General features: G+C 53.0%; 3 protein-coding genes across 9 annotated transcripts; 1 reads left to right on the top strand and 2 right to left on the bottom strand.

Annotated features, from left to right (window-relative positions):
• Positions 1-7,064: 7,064 nt before the first annotated feature.
• LOC138811066 (major allergen I polypeptide chain 2-like) lies at positions 7,065-20,129 on the bottom strand. 6 transcript variants are annotated; one of them, XR_011367319.1, is made up of 5 exons: positions 13,990-14,052; positions 13,374-13,497; positions 12,890-13,084; positions 9,244-9,425; positions 7,065-7,257 (listed from the first exon to the last, which is right to left on the bottom strand). XR_011367319.1 is itself a non-coding variant. In XM_069998587.1 (4 exons), the coding sequence occupies exons 1-4, from the start codon at positions 9,914-9,916 to the stop codon at positions 7,174-7,176; spliced, it is 414 nt and encodes a 137-aa protein (XP_069854688.1). In that variant the 5' UTR covers positions 9,917-9,918; the 3' UTR covers positions 7,065-7,173. The 6 variants fall into 6 exon arrangements, 2 of the variants coding, with proteins under 2 accessions (XP_069854688.1, XP_069854689.1); XM_069998587.1 differs by lacking the exons at positions 12,890-13,084; positions 13,374-13,497; positions 13,990-14,052 and adding exons at positions 9,508-9,597; positions 9,859-9,918; XR_011367322.1 differs by lacking the exons at positions 12,890-13,084; positions 13,374-13,497; positions 13,990-14,052 and adding an exon at positions 20,087-20,129.
• On the top strand, positions 13,192-14,100 carry LOC138811069 (major allergen I polypeptide chain 1-like). Its single transcript, XM_069998593.1, has 3 exons — positions 13,192-13,305; positions 13,391-13,563; positions 14,012-14,100. The coding sequence occupies exons 1-3, from the start codon at positions 13,245-13,247 to the stop codon at positions 14,039-14,041; spliced, it is 264 nt and encodes an 87-aa protein (XP_069854694.1). The 5' UTR covers positions 13,192-13,244; the 3' UTR covers positions 14,042-14,100.
• A 1,442-nt stretch (positions 20,130-21,571) lies between the features above and the next one.
• LOC138811317 (androgen-binding protein homolog) lies at positions 21,572-24,229 on the bottom strand. 2 transcript variants are annotated; one of them, XR_011367354.1, is made up of 3 exons: positions 24,145-24,229; positions 23,113-23,236; positions 21,572-21,741 (listed from the first exon to the last, which is right to left on the bottom strand). XR_011367354.1 is itself a non-coding variant. In XM_069999046.1 (3 exons), exons 1-3 carry the CDS (start codon positions 23,856-23,858, stop codon positions 21,667-21,669), a joined length of 315 nt encoding a protein of 104 aa, XP_069855147.1. In that variant the 5' UTR covers positions 23,859-23,861; the 3' UTR covers positions 21,572-21,666. The 2 variants fall into 2 exon arrangements, 1 of the variants encoding a protein (XP_069855147.1); XM_069999046.1 differs by lacking the exon at positions 24,145-24,229 and adding an exon at positions 23,801-23,861 and having other exon boundaries at positions 23,113-23,294.
• Between the last annotated feature and the right edge of the window lie 1,061 nt (positions 24,230-25,290).

Raw genomic sequence — 25,290 nt, 5'->3', positions numbered from 1 at the left:
GCTGCTGACCACATAGATAGTATATTATGGCATATATGCACACATCGGAGGGAAACTAGGAGTTTGACACAGAATCTGAGGACACAGGAAAAACATACAATAGAGGGACCCATCAACTGCACTGGACATTGATTAAAGTGAACTAAGCAACTCAAGGGCAGCTATGGGAGGGAGGGAATGAGAGAGAAAGAGGGAACAGCTTACAGGAAGCAAAAGGAAAGAAATGTGCATTACCATTGGATTTGGGGAAAATAGCTATAGTGTCCAGCCCTGTAGAGTCCATAAGCTCTATAGACCATAACGACAGCGGGCCTCGTGAAGGTTGGAGTGTTTGTGACTTTGACTAAGTATCCCTTTCCCACAATACTGAGAAGTTAGTGAAATTTGCATAACCATTTCCAAAAATGAGAAAAAAAATAAGCTTGTGCTCTACCACTTTGAGTCACAGGTCTAGTTCTGACATTTTGGTGATGAGTTGAAGATAAGAGTTTCATGGACCTTCTTGCCCAAACTGGCTTTAAGCCATGATCCTCAGATCTCAGCCTCCTGAGTAGCTAGGATGAAAAGCATGAGCACCACATAAGCAAAAAGAAAAAAAAGCCACAAGTGGCGCTGTGGCTCAAGTGGTAGAGTGCCAGTCTTGAGCTGAAGAGCCGAGGGACAGTATCAAGACCCTGAGTTCATGCTCCACAACCGGACCCCAAAAAAAAAAGAAAGAAAAAAAGAAAGAATGAAAGGCATGAGCGTCAAGAGGCAGCAGTCTTTTACTGTGGTCTAAATGAGGAGAAAAACAGCAGGGGCCAGAGCTGAGGGCTGGGGTGTGCTGGCTGTCAGAGCCCTGGTTTCACCCCTCAGGAGACCCCAAGTTCTGTCCCCAGCACTGCTGAGGAAGAAAGCACTAGCACATTGGGACACCGCTCAAGGGCTCCTTCTCAAGGTGCCTCAGGCCAAGGTCATAAGAACAAAGACCAAGAAAGTGTCATGGCTCAGGATGTGGACAGCCAATGCTGCCCCTGGGATCTGGCACCTGCTTCTCGACATAGAGGATGAATATACTGTTTGGCCCAGAGTTCTAGTTCTTCTTCTTCTTCTTTTTTTCCAGAAGTAGGGCTTGAAGTCTGAGGCAGACCAGCCCTGTGGGTGTGTGGGTCAGGAAGATGTTGTCCACCCCCAGTGCCTAGTGAGATGTTCCCTGGGGCTGCTGTGTCAGCTGACACGGGTGGAGGGGGAAAAGCCAGCTCTCTGTTGACTCTGGATATTGTCCTTCACCAACACACACACAGGCCCTGGATCAAGGCTGTGTCTGGTGTGGGGTGGGGGCGTGGGGGGAGCAGGGGGAAGGGTGCTCCCGGAAGACACCTCTGACCCAGGCCCCTCCCTGAGCACTGTATGGCCAGATCAGGGATAAAAGGGCCCTGCGCTGGGTCGGGCAGCACCTGCGCCCACTGCATCATGGCGCCCACTAGTGTCCTGGCCCTGCTGGGTGCAGTGCTGCTCCTGGGGTGCCAGGTGGGGGGAGTCTGTGGGCTCCCTGGCCCCCTGGGGCTCACCAGCTCCCTGGCCCCTGTGCAGGAGAAGATATATTCCAGCCCTTTATGTTGATGGACCTCCTCCAGCCACTGCCTGCTCACCACAGAGCTCCACATCCCAGTGTCTTGGCTAGAAGGTTCTGGAAACAAAACCTTGGCAATTCCTCTGGGGAAGTGGGTGTCCTCTTTCCCCATGGGGCACAGGCTGGGGAGGGGACCGGCACGGTGACGTCCGCAGAGTGACTTCCACAGAGCCCCCAGATGTGGTGCTGTCCCAGGACAGCGTCCACAGGCCACACACACCGTCCTACCCAAGAGCCTGGAAAGATGATGAATGCCCTTCTTTTTTTTTTTTTTGGTCGGTCGTGGGGCTTGAACTCTGGGCCTGGGCGCTGTACCTCAGCTCTTCAGCTCAAGGCGAGCGCTCTACCACTTGAGCTACAGCACCACTTCTGGTTTTCTGGTGGTTTATTGGAGATAGGAGTCTCATGGTCTCTCCTGTCCGGGCTGGCTTTGAACCGTGATCCTCAGATCTCAGCCTTCTGAGTAGCTAGATTACAGGCGTGAGCCACCAGCGCCCAGCTTTTTTCTTTTTGTTAGTCCTGCGGATTGAACTCTGGGCCTGGGTGCTGTCCCTGAGCTCTTTAGCTCACGGCACACAAACTATCACTTGAGCCACACCACCACTTTAGTTTTCTGGTGGTTTATTGGAGCTAAGAGTCTCACAGAGTTTCCTACCCAGGCTGGCTTTGAACTGCAACCATCAAATCTCATCCTCCTGAGTAGCTAGATGACAGGTGTGAGCCACTGGTGCCCTGTTGAATCTTCTTCTCACAGAGGAGGGATCTCAGGCCCAGAGAGGTCTGCTCAGGTTCCAGTGTCATGATCTGCTCTGCCCACTGCTAAAGACACAAAATATATATGCCTCTGTCTCTGACCCTCTCTGAGCCTCTTTTTGTGTGTGTGTGTGTGTCCGGTTGGTCATGGGGCCTGAACTCTGCGCCTAGGCACTGTCCCTCAGCTCTTCAGCTCAAGGCTAGCGCTCTACCACTTGAGCCATAGCACAACGTCTAGCTTTTTTTTTCTGCTTAGGTGGTGCTGAGGAATCGAACCCAGGGCCTCAAGCATGCAAGGCAAGCGCTCTACCACTGAGCAATCTTCCCAGCCCTCTGAGCCTCTTAAAGGAAGTAGCACCTCCTATCTGCAGGGCTGTGGTGAGCCCCACAAAGGAGTGGGTAAAGCAGGTGCTGGGTAGAGGATGTCTGTAATCCAAGCTACTCACAAGGCTGAGACTCAGGATCCCAATTTGATGTCGGCCTGAGCAGGAAAGTCTAGGAGACTCTGATCTCCAACTAACCACCACCAAAACCACCACCACCACCAACAACAACAACAAAAAGCCATAATTGGAGCTGTGGCACCAGTGGTAGAGCCCTATCCTTGAAAACAAAGGCTGAGGGACAGCACCCAGGACTAGAGTTCAAGTCCCCAGACCACTCCCACCACCAAGTGTGTGATGGCACAGAAAGACCAGAGGGCAAAGTTCAAAGTTCAGAACCTAGACATCAACTGTCAGTGTGCCTCAGTTCATCCTAAAAGAAGAGTCTCGTGGGCCCTCAGACCCCTCTGCGGCTCTCACCTGGGTTTTTCTCAGGTCTTTTTACCTCCTGCAGTGTCTAGGCATGGCTCTGGCCCCCGCTTTCAGGTCCCTGTGAATGTGCTGGGGTTCACCATGAGGCTCCCTAGGAGCCCTCAGACCCTTGAGATGAGAGGCTCAGGAGGCCCGGGGTGACCACGGTGGGGGATGGGAGCGTGCATCCCCCAGTTTGCACTTGCTGTCACCAACATCCGGAGGCTGGCACTCAGAAGCAAAGCAGTTTGTGGAGCCCCTTGTGCTGGAGGCGGCCTAGCACCCTGGCTGCACCACCACATAAGGCAGAAAAGGACCCACAAACCCAAGTACATGGGGGGGGCTCACCCCAAAACTTAGTTCCTGGAGGACAGCAGCAGGAATCCCTTCTCAGGGCCCTGCTCCCATCCACCTTCCCCTTTGGCTCCTCCGTGCATGGCACCAACTGACCACTGGGGGGCGCCCTCTAGTTGAACAGCAGAGGAGACTCACCTTGACCAAGTGAAGCCTGAACCCAGGACTCAGGCCTGAGCTCACCCATATCCACACCCACACAGCCCACACACACACAATGTCACCCTCTTCCTCTTAACAAGGGCATGAGAAATTTTGAGCATGTAGTGATCTTGCTTCCCAAGAATTTTCTAATTTGAGAATTCTGTGGGGGCTGGGAAGGTGATTCAGTGGTAGAGCACTTGCCTTGCATGCCTGAGGCCCTGGGTTCGATTCCTCAGCACCACGAAAGCAAAAGGTAAAAAGCTGGAAGTGGCACTGTGGCTCAAGTGGTAGAGTGAAAGGCTTGAGCAGTGCCCAGCAGGGACAGTGCCCAGGCCCAGTGTTCAGGCGCCAGGACCAGGTCCCCCCCCCAATAAAAGAAAAATATTGTGTGTCTGTGTGTGAGAAACCTGCAGCTTGAACTGAGGGCTTAAGTCCTGTCCCTGAGCTTTTTTTCCTCAAAGCTGGTGCTCTACCACTTGAGCTCAAGCTCCACTTCCAGGTTTTGGTGCTTAATTGGAGATTAGTCTCTTGTTCTTTCTTTTCTATGCTGGGTTTGAACCATGATCCTCATAAATCAGCCTCCTTTTTTTTTTTTGTCGGTCGTGGGGCTTGAACTCTGGGCCTGGGCGCTGTCCCTCAGCTCTTCAGCTCAAGGCGAGCGCTCTACCACTTGAGCTACAGCGCCACTTCCGGATTTCTGGTGGTTTATTGGAGATAGGAGTCTCACAGTCTCTCCTGCCCGGGCTGGCTTTGAACCTCCATCCTCAGATCTCAGCCTCCTGAGTAGCTAGGATTACAGGCGTGAGCCACCAGCACCCGGCTTAAATCAGCCTCCTTTATAATTCGGATTACAGGAATGGGGCAGGAGAAACCAGCTAAAATGCTAGATTTTCATAAATATGTTAATATATTAATTATACTTAAATTACTTAAGCTATATTTTCATTCTTTGTTTTACTTTTATATGGAATTAATCAAAGGGGAATGCTCACAAGATCAAAGGGTTTTGAGATCTGAATTAATCACGGTCTGACTTGCTCTTTTGCCAGAAACAGGGCTTGAGTTGTCTTTTTTCATGTTCTGCTGTTACTCTACCACTTGAGCCACAGCTACAGGTTAAAATTCACTGATGTACAGCAGAGTACACAAGGTGCAAATGACTTTACACCCTTGGTGAAGCCAATCTGGGCAGCAAATTCTCCCTGGAACTTCACTGCTTATGAGCCACAGCTGCCAAAGTAACCATTCAGGAAATATCATCTGAACACCTGCTCTTCCCTACCAAGAAATCCTGATCCAGCCAGGTATCAGGGACTAACATCTGTAATCTTAGTGACTCAAGTGGTTAAGATCCAGAGGATCGTGGGCCAGAAAAGTCCAAAAGGGGCTGGGAAGGTGGCTCAGTGGTAGAGCGCTTGCCTTGCATGCATGAGGCCCTGGGTTCGATTCCTTAGCACCACATAAGCAAAAAGAAAAAAAAAAGCCATAAGTGGCGCAGTGGTTCAAATGGTAGAGCGCTAGCCTTGAGCTGAAGAGCTGAGGGACAGTGCTCAGGCCCAGAGTTCAGGTCCCACACCCTCCAAAAAAATTTTTATGAAAATGCAACGAAGTGATTGTTCCGCATGTCTCGTGCGCGCGCGCACTCAGTGCTGGGACTCGGTCCGGCGCTGTCTCGGGCTGTCGCGCTGCAGCCTGGCGCTCCACCAGCAGAGCCGCATCTCCGCGCGCAGCATCCGGCGGCTCCCTGGCGGCCTCCTCTCGCGGCCTCTCCCGCAGGCTCACTGCGCAGCGGGGCCTCAGCGCTCGGCCTCCTGCGGAGCTGATCGCGGCGCGAGCGGCCGGCCCGACGCGGGTGCGGCACGCGGGCTAACGCCGGGGTCTGTCGCGCAGTCTCCAGGCCCTTCCAGGGCCCGCTGACCTCTGACCCCCGCGGTCTCACGGGGCCCGCGCCTCCCCCGACTCCCCTCTCACCTCCCGGTTCCCAGAACCTGCAGCGCGGAAGCCGCACGGACGCCGAGGCACGCCCCGCCCACACACCCGCGGCACCAAGCCGGAAGCCCCGCCCTCACTCCAGTGCCTCTGTGTTCTAGTGGCCCGCCGCACGGCGCAGAGGTATCTGGGTAATGTAGTTTTCCCTCCTGCGCAACGTCCATCCCCTTCGAACTCTATCCCTGGTGTAGCTTAGCACCTGGGACTCGCTGAGCCCCTGGGCAGGAAGTGGGCTATTGTGTGAACAGTCCTTGCTACGGACAAGTAGCTTTGTCTTTTGGGTACTGGCTTCATCTCTTTGGGACATGCACCCAGGAGTGAGATGTGTGCTCTATTTGTACTAAAATCTGCATTTTAAGGAACCCCCAGATTGTTTTCCCTCGAAGGGTCTGAAAGATTGACTCCCTGTAGGGAGGGCACATGCTGGGGAAGGGGTTACATTTTTGACCCATAAATGTGTGTGTGTGGCTGGGGTGGTTGGGTGGGTGGGGGTAGGGGTGAAATTAAGTTGATGAGAGTCAGGCTACCAGCGGCCCTACCACTTGAACCACACTTCCAGCCCTACTATATATTGTGCTGGTTGGTTTGGAGACAGTGTCTCCTGGACTTTCCCCCTAGATAGGTTTGAATCTCGATTCTCTGGATCACAGCTCCCAAGTGTTTAGGACTGCAGGCAAGAGCCAGCAGTACCACCCTTGTGCCTTCAGTGTTTTGTACTGTTTCCTCCTAGCTTCTCCATATTAATAGAGCATACCTGGCATCTGTATTTGAAGGCCTTGCCTATTTCACTTAATAATTATGATTTCCAGCTCCATCTATTTGCTAGAAATGATATAATTTCATTCTTGATATCTGGTAGTGAAGCCTGTGTGTCTGTGTACATGCACACACACACATGTATATGTATACATATATATGTATGTGTGCATATATCTCTCATTTAGTCCTCAAACAGCCCCCATTTTTTTTTTTGTCGGTCGTGGAGCTTGAACTCTGGGCCTGGGCGCTGTCCCTCAGGTCTTCAGCTCAAGGCGAGCGCTCTACCACTTGAGCTACAGCTCCACTTCCGGTTTTCTGGTGGTTTATTGGAGATAGGAGTCTCACAGTCTCTCCTGCCCGGGCTGGCTTTGAACCGCGATTCTCAGATCTCAGCCTCCTGAGTAGCTAGGATTACAGGCGTGAGCCACCAGCGCCCGGCCAGCCCCCATTTTATACCATCAGAAAGATGACATGGCTGTGGCTAACAGCACATAGCTACTCAGTGGCAGGGTCTAGAATCACCCTGGTTCCCCTGATGCTAGACCCTATGCTGAATAGCCATGTGTGTCACATCCCAAGATTTCCTGTCAGGCCCCGCACGCAGCCCACACAGCAGGCAGACAGCAGGCACACGGAGCTAGGCTGCCTGGGTTTATTCAGACACAGGAGTCAAATCGGCCATGGGTGGACACAGGTATCTGGAGTCCAGTACATTGGGGTGGAGTCCATCATGACTGGGTGGGTGGTCAGGCAGCAGTGGCAAAAGACTCAGCCCACTAAGACCCGAGTAACTTTGTGAAGAAATAAATTAAAATAAAGCAACCTACATTCTGGGCCGGTGGTGATGGTGCTCTGAAAAAGAGAAACGGGTGAGGGGGAGGGGCAGGGATGGAGGTGCTGCACATGCTGGAGCTCTGGCAGGACTAGCCAGTGCCCCCAGGATCACCCAGCCCCCTCACCCCCAGTGATTCAGCCCCATTACAGCAGGAAATTCTAGCTCACAGTGTACCTGCCCCAGCACGGACTGGAGGCCACACACAACCATCAAGGGGGAATGTGGACAGTTTCCCCAGTCAGAGAGAAAGAGCTGAGAAGGTTCTGGAGGACATGGGGGCAGGGGAGGCAGCTGAGTCTGGGTTTGTGGAAAATCTCCTGTACCTGATGGTATCTGTCAGGTGTGTGGGATATGAACATATTGTAAACACACACATGTAAGCCAGGTGCCAGTGGCTCATGCCAGTAATCCTAGCTCCTCTGGAGGCTGAGATCTGAAGATCGTGGTTGGAAGCCAGCCTGGAGAGAAAACTCCCCCTGAGACTTATCTCTCCAATTAACCACTAAAAAAAGCGGGAAATGGCTCTGTGGCTTAAGGGGTAGAGCGCTAGACGGGAGCACAAAGAGGCCCAGGACAGTGTGAGGACTCTGAGTTGAAGTCCCACAACAGACAAATTCAAATGAAAAAACCCACACATGCATGAGTGTTATAAACAGCCTCAGGCACCCTGTGCGGCTTTACTAGTTCAAGAAATTTCTTACATCTGGGTGCCCTGAGCTAATGCCTGTCATCCCAGCTACTCAAAACTCTGCCGGGCTCTGGTGGTTCAAGCCTATCAACCTAGCTACTCAGGAGGCTCAGATCTGAGGATTGAGATTCAAAGCCAGCCCAGGCAGGAATGTTCATGAAACTCTTATCTCCAAAAAAACACTAGAAGACCGGAAGTGGCCCTGTAGCTCAAGTGGTAGAGCGCTCACCTTGAGCTGAAGAGCAGAGGAACAGCACTTAGGCCCAGATTTCAAGCCCCACAACCAAAAAAAAAAAAAAGTATCAAGATTCAGGGCTGGGATGTAGCTCAGTGGCAAAGCGCTTGCCTAGCAAGTGCAACATCCTGGGTTCGATCCCCAGTACCAAAAAAGAAAAGACAAAAAAATACAGTTAAAAAAAAAACCAAACAAACAAAAAAAAAACCAACCCTTTAGCCGGGCGCTGGTGGCTCACGCCTGTAATCCTAGCTACTCAGGAGGCTGAGATCTGAGGATCACAGTTCAAAGCCAGCCCGGGCAGGAGAGACCATGAGACTCCTATCTCCAATAAACCACCAGAAAACCGGAAGTGGCGCTGTAGCTCAAGTGGTAGAGCGCTCGCCTTGAGCTGAAGAGCTGAGGGACAGCGCCCAGGCCCAGAGTTCAAGCCCCAAGACCGACAAAAAAAAAAAAGTATCAAGATTCAAAGCCAAGCTGGACACTGGTGGCTCACCCCTGTAATCCTATCTACTGAAGGGCTGAGACCTGAGGATCTCCGTTCATAGTCAGTTCCAGAAGGAATGGCCATGAGTCTTTGTGTGTGTGTGTGTGGTGGAGCCTGAACTCTGCATCTGGGCGCTGTCCTTCAGCTCTGCAGCTCTTCAGCTCAAGGCTAGCACTCTACCACTTGAACGACAGCACCACTTCCAGCTTTTTGTGCTTATGTGGTGCTGAGGAATTGAACCCAGGGCCTCATGCATGCAAGGCAAGCACTTTACTACTGATCCACCTCCCAGCCCCATGCCCATGGCTCCAAACCTCTGATCTTCAGATCTCAGCCTCCTAAGTAGCTAGGATGAGAGGTGTGAGCCACCGGTGCCTGGCAGTACTGTCTGATGTTATTCTATTGGCTCATTTTAGGGGAGATTGCCAGGCATGGTAGGAACATGTGGCAGAGCAGGCTGGCCATGCCCCTGTGGTAGTGTCAGCTGTGTGGCTATGGGGGGGGTGGGGCAGTGTGCCCAGCTGCACACACTGCTGATGGCTGCTGTATCTGGAGGAAGCCATCTACAGTGTGGCTCTCAGGGAACATGTTACCATGACGACGAAATCCAACAACTTTGCTGTCACTCCGGCCTCATTGTAGCACTCCTGGATCTTCCTGAAGGCTGCCATCTCCTCCTCCGTGGCACCCACTCTCAACAGGGAGGTGTTCAAGGATCTCGGGTTCACATCGGTCAAAACACTGAAGATTCCATGAAACATGGGACAAGGTCGGGCTGTAAACAGTCAGGAAAGACCTTCCATTAAGGGCCCCATCCAAGCTTGGCGAGGGTGGCTCACACCTGTCATTCTACCCACTCAGGAGGCTGACATCTGAAGATGGTGTTTTGGAGTCACACCCCGCAGGAATGTTGCTGAGACTCTGATCTCCAGTGAACCACCAAACAGCTGGAAGTGGAGGGAGACGTGGCCTAAGTAGTAAGCAGAATGCTAAGCCTTGGGCACAAAGATCTCCAATGTACCACCAGACTCCATAATTAGACCCCAACTCCCAAATCCCCTCCCATTGGAGGCTCAGAGCTTTGAGGTTTCCTCAGGACTCTGGGCAGGGTCCTCACAATCATCCTTTCCATCTGTCCCTAGATACAGCTTGGAGAGGCCTGTGGAAGGATCCAGAAAGCCATCTACCCTCCCTCTTACCACTCCCACCTGACTGGAAGCCCAGGTCCAACAATAGCAAGGCCAGCACAAGCAGTGTCTGCTTCATGGCTCCCCTGCTGGAGGATGAGCTCAAGGCAGGGTTTCTGCAGCTTTTAAACCTCTGCACCCCACCCACCCCCTGTCCAGCCCTCACCTGCCCTGCTGATCCCCACTGCCTAAGGGCCAGGCCCTCCTGAGTCCCCAAGTGGGCACTGGGCCCAGGGAGTGGGGTGAGTAAACACAGGAAGTCCCTCCCACCAGGAAGCCAATGGCAGAGATGTTTATCCCTATGCTGTGTCCCTCTGGAGAAAAACCTGGTCTGACCCTTTGCCAAAAGAGCAATAACTGCTGACCTTTTTCAGTGCATCCATTCAGAATCCCTCATCCTGGTGTGGTAGCCCCCCAAAATAATCCAAGCTTCCTGACCTGCATGGCACAATGCTCCGCAAAACCAGGATGTGGAGCCAGCCACAGGAACACAGGATAGGTGAGTGGCCAAGAATCACCCAGAAATAAGCCAAGAAAAAAGAGACAAAAGGTACCTGGTCTCCCTGATATGTGGATGTTAAATACAAAATTCAAAGAGATACGACCAAGTAAACAGGACTTGAGAAACAAAGGTCCTCCACTCATCTGATCGAATCATTTCTAATGACCCCATTCCTCTGATCACATAGATAGTATATTATGACATACATGCTCACATCTGAGGGAAACTAGGAGCACACAGAATCTGAGGACACAGGAAAAACATACAATAGAGGGACCCATCAACTGCACTGGACATTGATTAAGTGAACTAAGAAACTCAAGGACAGGGATGGGATGGGAGAGAGAAAGAGGGAACAGCTTACAGTAAGCTGGGAAAGAAATGGGCATTATCATTGTATTTGGGGAAAATAGCTGTAGTGTCCACCTTTGTAGAGTCCATAAGCGTATAGACCATGATATCGACAATGCGGCTCACAAAGGTTAGAATTTGTTTGTGACTTTCACTAGGTATCCCTTTCCCACAATACTGAGAATTCTGTGTAATTTGTACAATCACTTAATCTCAAAAAAAAAAAAGAGAGAAAAAAAAGATTGTGCTCTACCACTTGGAGTCACAGGTCTAGTTCTGGCATTTTGGTGATGAGTTGAAGATAAGAGTTTCATGGGCCTTCTTGCCCAAACTGGCTTTGAGCCATGATCCTCAGATCTCAGCCTCTGAGTAGCTAGGATGAAAGGCATGAGCGTCAAGAGGCAGCAGTCTTTTACTGTGGTCTAAATGAGGAGAAAAATAGCAGGGGCCAGAGCTGAGGGCTGGGCTGTGCTGGCTGGCAGAGCCCTGGTTTCACCCCTCAGGAGACCCCAAGTTCTGTCCCCAGCACTGCTGAGGAAGAAAGCACAAGCACATTGGGCCACCGGCTCCAGGGCTCCTTCTCAAGGGGACTCAGGCAAAGGTCATAAGAACAAAGACCAAGAAAGTGTCATGGCTCAGGATGTGGACAGCTGATGCTGCCCCTGGGATCTGGCACCTGCTTCTCCAGATATCAGATGAGTATCCTGTTTAGCCCAGAGTTCTAGTTCTTCTTTTTCTTTTTTTCCCAGAAGTGGAGCCTGAACTCTGGTTCTGGGTGCTGTCCCTCAGCTCCTCAGCTCAAGGTTAGTGCTCTACCACTTGAGCCACAGTGCCATTTCTGGCTTTTTCTGCTTATGTGGTGATGAGGAATCAACCCAGGGCCTCATGCATGCAAGGCAAGCACTCTACCACTGAGCCACCTTCCCAGGCATTTTTTTTTTTTTTTTGCCAGTCCTGAGGCTTGAACTGTGGCCATGGGCACTGTCCCAGAGCTTCTTTTGCTTAAGGCGAACACTCTACCACCTGAGGCGGAGTTATGGCTCAGTATAGAGTGTGTAGAGTGGCTGGCATGAATGCTTGTGTTGGATGTCCAGCATTACACAAAATGTAAAAGAAGATTTCTTAAGCAGGACAGCAATGGCTCACAGTTGTAATCCTAGCTACTCAGGAGGCTGGATAGGAATGTCTGAGAGCCTTTGATCTCCTTTAAACCAGGAGAAAACCAAAGTGGCACTGTGACTTAAGTGATAGACCACTAGTCTTCAGCTGAAGAGCTCAGCAACAGCATCCAGGCCCAGAGTTCAAGTACTATGAACCATCCCTCCCCCCAAAAAAGATCTACAAAGTGTTGGGAGGCATATGGGGAGTGTGGCTGGACAAGACACAGACGCTGCAGGATGGAGAGGTGGTCCTGGGTGTGGACCCCACAGAAGTGGAGGCCACAGCAAGTGGCTTGGCTCTTGCTCAGCCCCCAGCTGTGCAGCGTCCTGAGCAGGAGAAGCAGGGATGAAATCCAATCCCACAAAGCTGTGCGGTGCCCCCTGCACAGGTGACAGCCAGGGCGGCAGCACATGACTTATTAAGAGAAAACTAGGCCAGGTGCTTGTGGATCACGCCTGTAATCCTAGCTACTCAGGAGGCTGAAATCTGAGGATGGAGGTTCAAAGCCAGCCCGGGCAGGAGAGACTGTGAGACTCATATCTCCAATAAACCACCAGAAAACGGGAAGTGGCGCTGTAGCTCAAGTGGTAGAGCGCTCACCTTGAGCTGAAGAGCTGAGGGACAGCGCCCAGGCCCAGAGTTCAAGCCCCACGACCGACAAAAATAAAAAAATAAAAAAATAAAAAATAAATAAATAAAAGAAAACTAGTTGCCATGCATGGAGGTCACTTCTAGTTACTCAGGTTGCTGAAATCTGAGGATTGAGGGTCAAAGACAACCCAGGCAGGAAAGTCCATGAGACTCTTTTTGTGTTGTCAGGCCTGGGGCTTGGTCCCCCAGAGCCCCCCGGTGCTGACCCTGAGCTGGAATTCCACTCAAGGCTAGTGCTCCAGCACTTTGGGCCACAGCTCCCTTGCAGCTTTCTGATGGTTCATTGGAGGTAAGAGGCTCACAGACTTCCTTGCCTAGGCTGGCTTTGAACCAAGATCCCCAGATTCCAGCCTGGAGGGTAGCCAGCAGTAGGGATGTGAGCCACACCTTTTTTGTTGTTGTTGTTGTTGTTGTTGGTCCAGTCGTGGGGCCTGAACTCTGGGCCTGGGCGCTGTCCCTCAGCTCTTCAGCTCAGCTCAAAGCTAGCGCTCTACCACTTCAGTCATAGCGAGCAGACAGCCAGCTCCCTCTGTTGACTCCGGATATTGTCCTTCGCCAACTCACACAGACCCTGGATCAAGGCTGTCAGTTGGGGGGGGGGGGGAGTAAGAGGGCGGTAATTGGCAGGATGGGTGCTCTCCACAGGAACCTCAGACCCAGGCCCCTCCCTGAGCACTGTGTGCCAAGAACAGGTATAAAAGGGCCCTGCGCTGGGTCGGGGAGCACCTGCGCCCACCGCACCATGGCGCCCACTGCTGTCCTGGCCCTGCTGGGTGCTGTTCTGCTCCTGACCACGGGTGGACGTGGGTGCTGGGCTTGGGTGCTGGGATGGAGGCTGGGCGCCAGCGGACGGGCTGTGAGGAGGGCTCACCTTGCCTCTGTGCTCAGGCTGTGACATCTGCCCAGCTGTGCGTGACGACGTGAACGTGTTCATCCACGGCAGCCAGGAAGAGTACGTGAGCAAGGTGGCCACGTACCGCAGCGAGCCCGTCTTCCTGCAAAACGCGGCCAGGCTCAAGGCGTGCGTGGACGCGAAGCTCACCGCCCAGGACAGCGGGCTGGTGAGTGTGGCCGGGGCCACCAGCTTGAGCACAAATGTCAGGGAAAGTGCCCCGGCCTGAGATCAAGCCCAGGAGCCCCTTGCCCCCTCCCCTACACCCCTGTCCTGTCCTCCCCTCCTTGGCACCCCCTACTGGGGAATCAAAGAACAGCCCCCCCCAATGCTGGTGGAGATACATCCCTGAGGGGTGCAGTGAGGGCTGACTGTGGCCCCAGAGCCCCTGCTCCCTCACCAGGTACCCCCACATGCCCACCCAGCCCCACAGGTCACCCCTGCAATGACTGCCCCTGAGACCTCTAGAGAAGCAGCCCTGGGGGGCCCTGATCCCTGTCTTTTCCCACCTCCTAAGCCCCACTGCAGACCAGCCTGCAGCCCCTGGGGTGCCGGGTGGGGGAGTCTGCGGGCTCCCTGCCCCCCTGGGGCTCACCAGCTCCCTGGCCCCTGTGCAGGAGAAGATATATTCCAGCCCTTTATGTTGATGGACCTCCTCCAGCCACTGCCTGCTCACCAGAGATCCACATCCCAGTGTGTTGGCTAGAAGGTTCTGGAAATAAAATTTTGGCAACTCCTCTGAGAATTTTGTGAAATTTGCATAATCAATTCCAATAAAGAGAAAAAAAAAGCTTGTGCTCTAGCACTTTGAGTCATAGGTCTAGTTCTGACATTTTGGTGATGAGTGAGATAAGAGTTTCATGGACCTTCTCGCCCAAACAGGCTTTCAGCCATGATCCTCAGATCTCAGCCTCCTGAGTAGCTAGGATGAAAGGCATCAGCCTGGGGCTGGGAAGGTGGCTCAGTGGTAGAGCGCTTGCCTTGCATGCATGAGGACCTGGGTTCGATTCCTCAGAACCACATAAGCAAAAAGAAAAAAAAAGCTAGAACTGGTGCTGTGGCTCAACTGGTAGAGGGCCAGACTTGTGGTGAAGAGCTGTGGGACAGCATCCAGCCCCTGAGTTCAGGCTCCACAACTGGACCCAAAAAGAAAGAAAGAAAGGCATGAGCGTCAAGAGGCAGCAGTCTTTTACTGTGGTCTAAATGAGGAGAAAAACAGCAGGGGCCAGAGCTGAGGGCTGGGCTGTGCTGGCTGGCAGAGCCCTGGTTTCACCCCTCAGGAGACCCCAAGTTCTGTCCCCAGCACTGCTGAGGAAGAAAGCACAAGCACATTGGGCCACCGGCTCCAGGGCTCCTTCTCAAGGGGACTCAGGCCAAGGTCATAAGAACAAAGACCAAGAAAGTGTCATGGCTCAGGATGTGGACAGCCGATGCTGCCCCTGGGATCTGGCACCTGCTTCTCGAGATAGGATGAATATACTGTTTGGCCTAGAGTTCTAGTTCTTCTTCTTCTTCTTTTTTTTTTTTTCCATAAGTGGGGCCTGAACTCTGGTTCTGGGCGCTGTCTCTAAGCTCTTCAGCTCAAGGTTAGCCCTCTACCACTTGAGCCACAGTGCCATGTCCGGATTTTTCTGCTTATGTGGTGCTGACAATCAACCCAGGGCCTCATGCATGCAAGGCAAGCACACTACCACTGAGCCACTTCCCAGTCGTTTTTGTTTTTTTGTTTTGGCCAGTCCTGACGCTTCAACTGTGGACATGGGCACTGTCCCTGAGCTTCTTTTGGTCAAGGCGAGCACTCTACCACCTGAGGCAGAGGTATAGCTCAATGTAGAGCAAAGGCCTGGCTGGCATGAATGCTTGTGTTGGATGTCCAGCATTACACCAAATGTAAAAGAAGATCTATGAAGCAGGACACCAATGGCTCACACTTGTAATCCTAGCTACTCAGGAGGCTGAGAGCTCAGGATTGAGGTTCAAAGCCAGGCTGAGTAGGAATGTCTGAGAGACTTTGATCTCCTATAACCAGAAGAAAACCGAAGTGACACTGTGACTTAAGTGATAGACTACTAGCCTTGAACTGAAGAGCTCAGAGACAGTGCTCAGGCCCAGAGTTCAAGTACTATGAATGATCCCTCCCCCAAAAAAGATCTACAAAGGGTTGGGAGGCATATGGGGAGTGTGGCTGGACAAGGCACAGACGCTGCAGGATGGAGGGGTGTCTTGGGTGTGGACCCCACAGAAGTGGAGGCTACAGCAAGTGGCTTGGCTCTTGCTCAGCCCCCAGCTGTGCAGCGTCCTGAGCAGAAGCACGGATGAAATCCAATCCCACAAAGCTGTGTGGTGCCCCCTGCACAGGTGACAGCCAGGGTGGCAGCACATGAGTTATTAAAAGAAAACTAGGGGGGGGTGAAGGGGGGAAGGAGAAGGATTGGGATTTGGGGGGGAGGGGGGAAAAATAAAAAAAAAATAAAGAACACTAGTTGGCGTGCATGGAGGTCGCTTCTAGTTACTCAGGATGCTGAAATCTGAGGATTGAGGGTCAAAGACAACCCAGGCAGGAAAGTCCATGAGACTCTTTTTGTGTTGTCAGTCCTGGGGCTTGGTCCCCCAGGGCCCCTCGGTGCTGACCCTGAGCTTTTCCACTCAAGGCTAGTGCTCTAGCACTTTGAGCCACAGCTCCCTTGCAGCTTTCTGATGGTTCATTGGAGGTAAGAGGCTCACACACTTCCTTGCCTAGGCTGGCTTTGAACCAAGATCCCGATTCCAGCCTCAGGGGTGTCAGTAGGACAGATGTGAGCCCCTCTGAACTCAGCCTCCTGAGACTCTTTTTATCTCCCAAGAATCACCAGAAAACTGAAAGTGGAGCAGCCCAGATCTTCAGTAAAAAAAAGGCTCAGGGACAGGGCCCCAGATATCCAGATGTGACCAGATATGAAGCAGACCAGCCCTGTGGGTGTGGGGGTCAGGAAGATATTGTCCACCGCCACCCCCAGTGCCTAGTGAGATGTCCCTGGGGCTGCTGTGTCAGCTGACACGGGTGGAGGGTAGACTGCCAGCTCTCTCTGTTGACTCTGGATATTTGCATCGCCAACACACACACAGGCCCTGGATCAAGGCTGTGTCTGGTGTGGGGTGGGGGGTGGGGGGTGAGCAGGGGGAAGGGTGCTCCTGGAAGACATCTCCGACCCAGGCACCTTCCTGAGCACTGTATGGCAGAACAGGGATAATAGAGCCCTGCGCTGGGTCGGGCAGCACCTGCACCCACCGCATCATGGCGCCCACTAGCGTCCTGGCCCTGCTGGGTGCTGTGCTGCTCCTGGGGTGCCAGGTGTGGATGAGTCTGCGGGCTCCCTGCCCCCCTGGGCCTCACCAGCTCCCTGGCCCCTGTGCAGGAGAAGATATATTCCAGCCCTTTATGTTGATGGACCTCCTCCAGCCACTGCCTGCTCACCACAGAGCTCCACATCCCAGTGTCTTGGCTAGAAGGTTCTGGAAATAAAACTTTGGCAACTCCTCTGGGGAAGTGGGTGTCCTCTTTCCCCTTGGGGCACAGGCTGGGGAGGGGACCGGCACAGTGACTTTTGCAGAGTGACTTCCACAGAGCCCCGATATGTGGTGCTGTCCCAGGACAGTGTCCACAGGCCACACACACCGATCCACCCAGGAGACTGGAAAGATGATGAATCCAATCCTTTTTTTTTTTTTTCTTTTTGTTAGTCCTGGGTATTGAACTGAGCCTGGGTGCTGTCCCTGAGCTCTTCAGCTCATGGCACACAAAGTATCACTTGAGCCACAGTGACACTTTAGTTTCCTGCCCAAGCTGGCTTTGAACTGCAATCATCAGACTTCAGCCTCCTGAGTAGCTAGGATGACAGGTGTGAGCCACAGGTGCCCTGCTGAATCCTCTTCTCACAGAGGAGGATCTCAGGCCCAGGGAGGTCTGCTCAGGTCCCCGTGGCATGATCCGCTCTGCCCACTGCTAGAGACACAAAATATATATATATATATATATATATATATATATATATATATATATATATATATATATGCCTCTGTCTCTGACCCTCTCTGAGCCTCTTTTTTTGGTGTGTGTGTGTGTCCGGTTGTGGTGTGTGAACTCTGGGCCTGGGCGCTGTCCTCAGATCTTTGGCTCAAGGCTGGCCGTCTACCACTTGAGCCACAGCGCCACTTCCAGCTTTTTTTTTTTCTGCTTATGTATGCAAGGCAAGCGCTCTACCACTGAGCCACCTTCCCAGCCCTCTGAGCCTCTTAAAGGAAGTAGCACCTCCTATCTGCAGGGCTGTGGTGAGGCCCACAAAAGAGTGGGTAAAGCCAGATGCTGGGAGTTGGTGTCTGTAATCCAAGCTACTCACGAAGCTGAGACTGAGGATCCAAATTTGAAGCCGGCCTGAGCAGGAGTCTAGGAGACTCTGATCTCCAGCTAACCACCACCACCAACAACACCACCATCAACAAAGAGCCATAATGGAAGCTGTGGCTCCAGTGGTATACAGAGCTGTATCCTTGAAAACAAAAGCTGAGGGACAGCACCCAGGACTAGAGTTCAAGTCCCAGGACCACCCCAACCACCAAAAGAAAAAGAGTGTGATGGCAGAGAAAGAGCAGAGGGCAAAGTTCAAAGTTCAGAACCTAGAAATCAACTGTCAGTGTGCCTCAGTTCATCCCACAGGAAGAGTCTGGAGGGCCCTCAGACCCCTCTGCGGCTCTCACCTGGGTTTTTCTCAGGCCCTTTTACCTCCTGCAGTGTCTGGTCATGGCTCTGGCCCCCTCTTTCAGGTCCCTGTGAATGTGCTGGGGTTCACCATGAGGCTCCCTAGGGGCCCTCACACCCTCACGATGAGAGGCTCAGGAGGCCCGGGGTGACCACCCGTGGGGGATGGGAGCGTGCATCCCCCAGTTTGCACTTGCTGTCACCAACATCCGGAGGCTGGCACTCAGAAGCAAAGCAGTTTGTGGAGCCCCTTGTGCTGGAGGCGGCCGAGCGCTCTGGCTGCACCACCACATAAGGCAGAAAAGGACCCACAAGCCCAAGTACAAGACAGGGGCTCACCCCAAAACTTAGTTCCTGGAGGACAGCAGCAGGAATCCCTTCTCAGGGCCCTGGTCACATCCACCTTCCCCTTTGGCTCCTCCGTGCATGGCACCACCTGACCACTGGGGGCGCCCTCTAGTTGAAGAGCAGAGGAGACTCACCTTGACCAAGTGAAGCCTGAACTCAGGACTCAGGCCTTAAGTTCAAGCCCCAGGACCAGCTCACCCATATCCACATGCACACAGCCCACACACACAGTCAAGTGCTTCCTCTTAACAAGGGCATGAGAAATTTTGAGCATGTAGTGATCTTGCTTCCCTGGAATTTTCTAATTTGAGAATTCTGTAGGGGCTGGGAAGATGGCTCAGTGGTAAAAAAAAAAAAAAAAAAAAAGGTAAAAAGCTGGAAGTGTTGCTGTGGCTCAAGTGGTAGAGTGCAAGCCTTGAGCTGAAGAGCTGAAGGACAGTGCCCAGGTCCAGTGTTCAGGCCCCAGGACCAGGTACCATGCCCAAATAAAAGAAAAAAAATTCTGTTTGTGTGTGTGAGAAACCTGCAACTTGAACTGAGGGCTTAGGTCCTCTCCCTGAGCTTTTTTTCAAGGCTAGAGCACTACCACTTGAACCACAGCGCCACCTCTGGCTTTTCCTTTTGCTTATGTGGTGTTGGGGAATCCAACCCAGGGCCTCATGCCTGCAAGGCAAGCGCTCTACCACTGATCCACCTTCCCAGCCTGATCAAGGTGCTTTGATGCTCCTACCCTGTATAAGTAAAGACAACAAGAAAGATGGAAGGAGTAAAACTGGCTAAAATGAAATATATGCTTTGCCTGACATATTTAACAGTAACCCCTGTCTTTACCATATTCAAATAAAAATTATTCATTTTGTCGTGGTGGGGCGTGAACTTTCCACCTGGGTGGTATCCCTGAGCCCTTTAGCTCAAGAACGGAGCTCTCACTTGAGCCACAGTGCCACTTCTGGTTTTCTTGTGATTGAATAGAGATAAGAGTCTCACAGACTTTCCTGTGGCTTAGGACCTCAATCCTCAAATCTGCAGCCTCCTGAGTAGCTAGGATTACAGGCCTGAGGCATGAGCTAACAATGCCTGGCTTTTTTTTTTGCCAGTCCCAGTCCTGGGGCTTAAACTCAGGGCTAGGCATTCTACCATTTGAGCCACAGCGCCTCTTCCCGCGTTTTCTGTGTATGTGGTGCTGAGGAATCGAACCCTGGCCTCGTGCATGCAAGGCAAGCACTCTACCACTGAGCCGCCTTCCCAGGCCTGTTCCGCATGTCTCGTGCGCGCGCGCACTCAGTGCTGGGACTCGGTCCGGCGCTGTCTCGGGCTGTCGCGCTGCAGCCTGGCGCTCCACCAGCAGAGCCGCATCTCCGCGCGCAGCATCCGGCGGCTCCCTGGCGGCCTCCTCTCGCGGCCTCTCCCGCAGGCTGACTGCGCAGCGGGGCCTCAGCGCTCGGCCTCCTGCGGAGCTGATCGCGGCGCGAGCGGCCGGCCCGACGCGGGTGCGGCACGCGGGCTAACGCCGGGGTCTGTCGCGCGGTCTCCAGGGCCTTCCCGGGCCCGCTGACCTCTCACCCCCGCGGTCTCACGGGGCCCGCGCCTCCCCCGACTCCCCTCTCACCTCCCGGTTCCCAGAACCTGCAGCGCGGAAGCCGCACGGACGCCGACCCACGCCCCGCCCACACACCCGCGCCACCAAGCCGGAAGCCCCGCCCTCACTCCAGTGCCTCTGCGTTCTTTTGGTCCGCCGCTCGGCGCGGAGGCATCTGGGTAATGTAGTTTTCCCTCCTGCGCAACGTCCATCCCCCTGCAGACTGCATCCCTGGTGTAGCTTAGCACCTGGGACTCGCTGAGCCCCTAGGCAGGAAGTGGGCTATTGTGTGAACAGTCCTTGCTGCGGACATGTAGCTTTGTCTTTTGGGTACTGGCTTCATCTCTTTGGGACATGCACCCAAGAGTGAGATGTGTGCTCTATTTGTACTAAAATCTGCATTTTAAGGAAACCCCAGATTGTTTTCCCTCTAAGGGTCTGAAAGATCGACTCCCTGCAGGGAGGGCACATGCTGGGGAAGGGGTTACATTTCTTTTTTTTTTTTTTTTTTTTTTTTTTGTCGGTCGTGGGGCTTGAACTCTGGGCCTGGGCGCTGTCCCTCAGCTCTTCAGCTCAAGGCGAGCGCTCTACCACTTGAGCTACAGCGCCACTTCCGGTTTTCTGGTGGTTTATTGGAGATAGGAGTCTCACGGTCTCTCCTGCCCGGGCTGGCTTTGAACCGCAATCCTCAGATCTCAGCCTCCTGAGTAGCTAGGATTACAGGCGTGAGCCACCAGCGCCCGGCTAGGGGTTACATTTCTGACCCATAAATGTGTGTGTGTGGCTGGGGTGGTTGGGTGGGTGGGGGTAGGGGTGAAATTAAGTTGATGAGAGTCAGGCTACCAGCGGCCCTACAACTTGAACCACGCTTCCAGCCCTACTATATATTGTGCTGGTTGGTTTGGAGACAGTGTCTCATGGACTTTCCCCCTAGATAGGTTTGAATCTCGATTCTCTGGATCACACCTCCCAAGTGTTTAGGACTGCAGGCAAGAGCCACCAGCAAGGCCCTTGTGCCTTCAGTGTGTTGCACTGTTTTCTCCTAGCTTCTCCATATTAATAGAGCATACCTGGCATCTGTATGTGAAGGCCTGGCTTATTTTACTTAACAATCATGATTTCCCTCTCCATCCATTTGCTAGCAATGACATAATTTCATTCTTGACATCTGGCAGGTGAAGCCTGTGTGTGCATGTGGGTGTGTAAAAGCACACACACATGTGTGTATACATATATGTGTATTGTATGCATATGTATCTCATTTAGTCTGCAAACAGCCCCATTTTATACCATCTGAGAGATGAAATGGCTGTGGCCAACAGCACATAGCTACTCAGTGGCAGGGTCTAGAGTCACCCTGGTTCCCCTGATGCTAGACCCTATGCTGAGTAGCCATGTGTGTCACATCCCAAGATTTCCTGCCAGGCCCCGCACGCAGCCCACACAGCAAGCAGACAGCAGGCACACGGAGCTAGGCTGCCTGGGTTTATTCAGACACAGGAGTCAAATGGGCCATGGGTGGACACAGGTATCTGGAGTCTAGTGCATTGCGGTGGAGTCCATCATGACTTGGTGGTTGGTCAGGAACCAATGGCAAAAGACTCAGCCCTCTAAGACTCAGCAACATTTTGAACAAGCAAACTTGAATAAAACAGTTTACACTCTGGACTGGTGGTGATGGTGCTCTGAAAAAGAGAAACACCGGTGTGGGGGCAGGGGCAGGGATGGAGGTGCTGCACATGCTGGAACTCTGGCAGGACTAGCCAGTGCCCCCAGGATCACCCAGTCCCCTCACCCCCAGTGATTCAGCCCCATCACAGCAGGAAATTCTAGCTCACAGTGTACCTGCCCCAGCAGGGACCAGAGGCCACACACAACCATCAAGGGGGAATGTGGACAGTTTCCCCAGTCAGGGAGAAAGAGCTGAGTAGGTTCTGGAGGACATGGGGGCAGGGGGCAGTTGAGTCTGGGTTTGTGGAAAATCTCCTGTACCTGATGGTATCTGTCAGGTGTGTGGGGTATGAACATGTTCTAAACACACACATGTAAGCCAGGTGCCAGTGGCTCATGCCAGTAATCCTAGCTCCTCTGGAGGCTGAGATCTGAGGATTGAGGTTAGAAGCCAGCCTGGGCAGAAAACTCCCCCTGAGACTTTTTTCTCCAATTAACCACTAACAAAACTGGAAGTGGCTCCTGGCTTAAGGGGTAGAGCGCTGCCTGGAGCACAAAGAGGCACAAGGACAGTGTAAGGGCCCTGAGTTCATGACCCACAACAGACAAACAAATTCAAATAAAAAACCCACTCGTGTATGAGTGTTATAAACAGCCTCAGGCACCCTGTGGGCCTTTACTAGTTCAAGAAATTTCTTATATCTGGGTGCCCTGAGCTCACGCCTGTCATCCCAGCTACTCAAAAATCTAGCATCTGAACATCAAGATTCAAAGTCAAGCCAGGTTCAGTGGCTCCAGCCCATAACCCTAGCTATCAGGAGGCTGAGATCTGAGGATCAAGGTTCATAGCCAGCCCCAGAAGGAATGTCCATGAGTCTTTGTGTGGGGGAGTGTGTGTGTGTGGTGGAGCCTGAACTCTGCATCTGGACACTGTCCCTCAGCTCTTCAGCTCAAGGCTATCGCTCTACCACTTGAACCACAGCACCACTTCCAGCTTTTTGTGCTTATGTGGTGCTGAGGAATTGAACCCAGGGCCTCATGCATGCAAGGCAAGCATGCTACCACTGAGCCACCTTCCCAGCCCCATGCCCATGTCTCCAAATCTCCAATCTTCAGATCACAGCCTATTAAGTAACTAGGATGAGAGGTGTGAGCCCCCGGTGCCTGGCAGTACTGTCTGAAGGTATTCTATTGGCTCATTTTAGGGGAGATTGCCAGGCATGGTAGGAACATGTGGCAGAGCAGGCTGGCCATGCCCCTGTGGTAGTGTCAGCTGTGTGGCTATGGGGGGGGGGGTGGGGCAGTGTGCCCAGCTGCACACACTGCTGATGGCTGCTGTATCTGGAGGAAGCCATCTACAGTGTGGCTCTCAGGGAACATGTTACCATGACGACGAAATCCAACAACTTTGCTGTCACTCCGGCCTCATTGTAGCACTCCTGGATCTTCCTGAAGCCTGCCTTCTCCTCCTCCGTCGCACCCACTCCCAACAGGGAGGTGTTTAAGGATCTGGGGTTCCCAAGGAGCAAAGCACCGAAGAATTCAGAAAAAATGGGACAAGCTTGGGCTGGAAACACAGTCAGGAAAGACCTTCCATTAAGTACCCCATCTGTTGGTGGCTCACACCTGTCATCTACCCACTCAGGAGGCTGAGATCTGAAGATGGTGTTTTGAAGCCACACCCCACAGGAAAGTTTGTGAGACTCTGAACTCCACTGAACCACCAAAAAGCTGGAATTAGAGGGAGGTTTGGCCTAAGTAGTAAGTAGAGTGCTAAGCCTTGGGCACAAAGATCTCCAAGGTACCACCAGAAAACTGGGAATGGCTCAGCGTCATAGGAAACTAGCCTTGAGCAGAATAACTCGGGGATGGCGCCTAGGCCCTAAGTTCAGTCACCATGACTATTCCCCAAGTCCCAAATCCCCTCCCATTGGAGGCTCAGAGCTTTGAGGTTTCCTCAGGACTCTGGGCAGGGTCCTCCCAACCATCCCCTCCATCTGTCCCTAGATACAGCTTGGAGAGGCCTGTGGAAGGATCCAGAAAGCCATCTGCCCTCCCTCCTACCTCTCCCACCTGACTGGAAGCCTAGCTCCAATAATAGCAAGGCCAGCACAAGCAGTGTCTGCTTCATGGCTCCCCTGCTGGAGGATGAGCTCAAGGCAGGGTTTCTGCAGCTTTTAAACCTCTGCACCCCACCCACTCCCTGCCCAGCCCTCACCTGCCCTGCTGATCCCCACTGCCTAAGGGCCAGGCCCTCCTGAGTCCCCAAGTGGGCCCTGGGCCCAGGGAGTGGGGTGAGTAAACACAGGAAGTCCCTCCCACCAGGAAGCAAATGGCAGAGATGTTTATCCCCATGCTGTGTCCCTCTGGGGAAAAACCTGGTCTGACCCTTTGCCAAAAGAGCAATAACTGCTGACCTTTCTCAGTGCATCCATTCGGAATCCAATGTCCGGTCACAGCCCCCAAAAATTATCCATGCTTCCTGACTACATCCTTCCCCTGGCCTCCATGGCAGAGAGTCCCCCAAACCAGGAAGTGGAGCCAAAAATCACCCGGAAAACTGGTGGTGTCTCAGCTCAGACCTTGGGACTCAGGTGTGGGCAGGAACTCAACAGATCTTTTGGACACCTTTGCTGCGGCCAGGTCCAGCCTGGGCCTCTCCCACAGCAGGTGACACCATGCTAGGGCCCTGATTTCCCCTCCTTTCAAGGGAGGGGGCTCTTAGTGGGGCTCTGGAGGCTGGCAAGGTCCTCATTCACCCACCCAGCTCCCTCTCACTCCCAAAGAGACAAATTCCTGGAATACTTTTTTTTTTTTTTTTTTTTTTGTCAGTCATGGGGCCTGAACTCTGGGCCTGGGCGCTGTCCCTCAGCTCTTCAGCTCAAGGCTAGCGCTCTACCCCTTGATCCACAGTGCCACTTCCGGCTTTTTCTGCTTATGTGGTGCTGAGGAATTGAACCCAGAGCCTCATGAATGCAAGGCAAGCGCTCTACCACTGAGAAGCCTTCCCAGCCCCATCTGGCTTTTTCTGTGTATGTGGTACTGAGGAATCGAACCCAGGGCTTCATGAGTGCTAGGCAAGCACACTACCAGGGAGCCACACTCCCAGCCACTGTGTTGATGTCCTGGGGCATGAACTCAGGGTTTTGCTGTTCTGCCTGAGCTTTCTTGTTCTCAGGCTGGTGCTCTATCATTTTTGGTGCTCTGTTTCTGGTTTTTAAATGATGAAGTGGAGATAAGAGTCTCATGGATGTTCCTGCTCAAGATGGCTTCGAACCTCTGCACTCAGATCTCTGCCTCCTGATTAGCTAGGATGACAGGCATGAGCCCTGGGTGGCAGGTGCCTGCCTACCATGCAGGAGCACCGAGTTCTGTCCCACAGCACCCAGGAAGCAATGACAAGCGCTTTGGGCCACCTGCTCCTGGGCCAGACCTCAAGGGACCCAGGCCAAGAACAGTGAAGACCAAGAAAGTGTCACCGCTCTCAGGACATGGAGGGTCAGAGCTGCCCCTACGACCTGGCAGCGGCTTCAGGAGATCCTGGATGAACATCCTGTTTAGCC

The sequence above is a fragment of the Dipodomys merriami genome, unplaced genomic scaffold (assembly GCF_024711535.1).
Source record: "Dipodomys merriami isolate MVZ:Mamm:240054 unplaced genomic scaffold, mDipMer1.0.p SCAF_52, whole genome shotgun sequence".
NCBI lineage: Eukaryota > Metazoa > Chordata > Mammalia > Rodentia > Heteromyidae > Dipodomys > Dipodomys merriami.
Note: the sequence above shows the minus strand (reverse complement) of the source record. Positions and strands in the feature narration are given on the sequence as shown.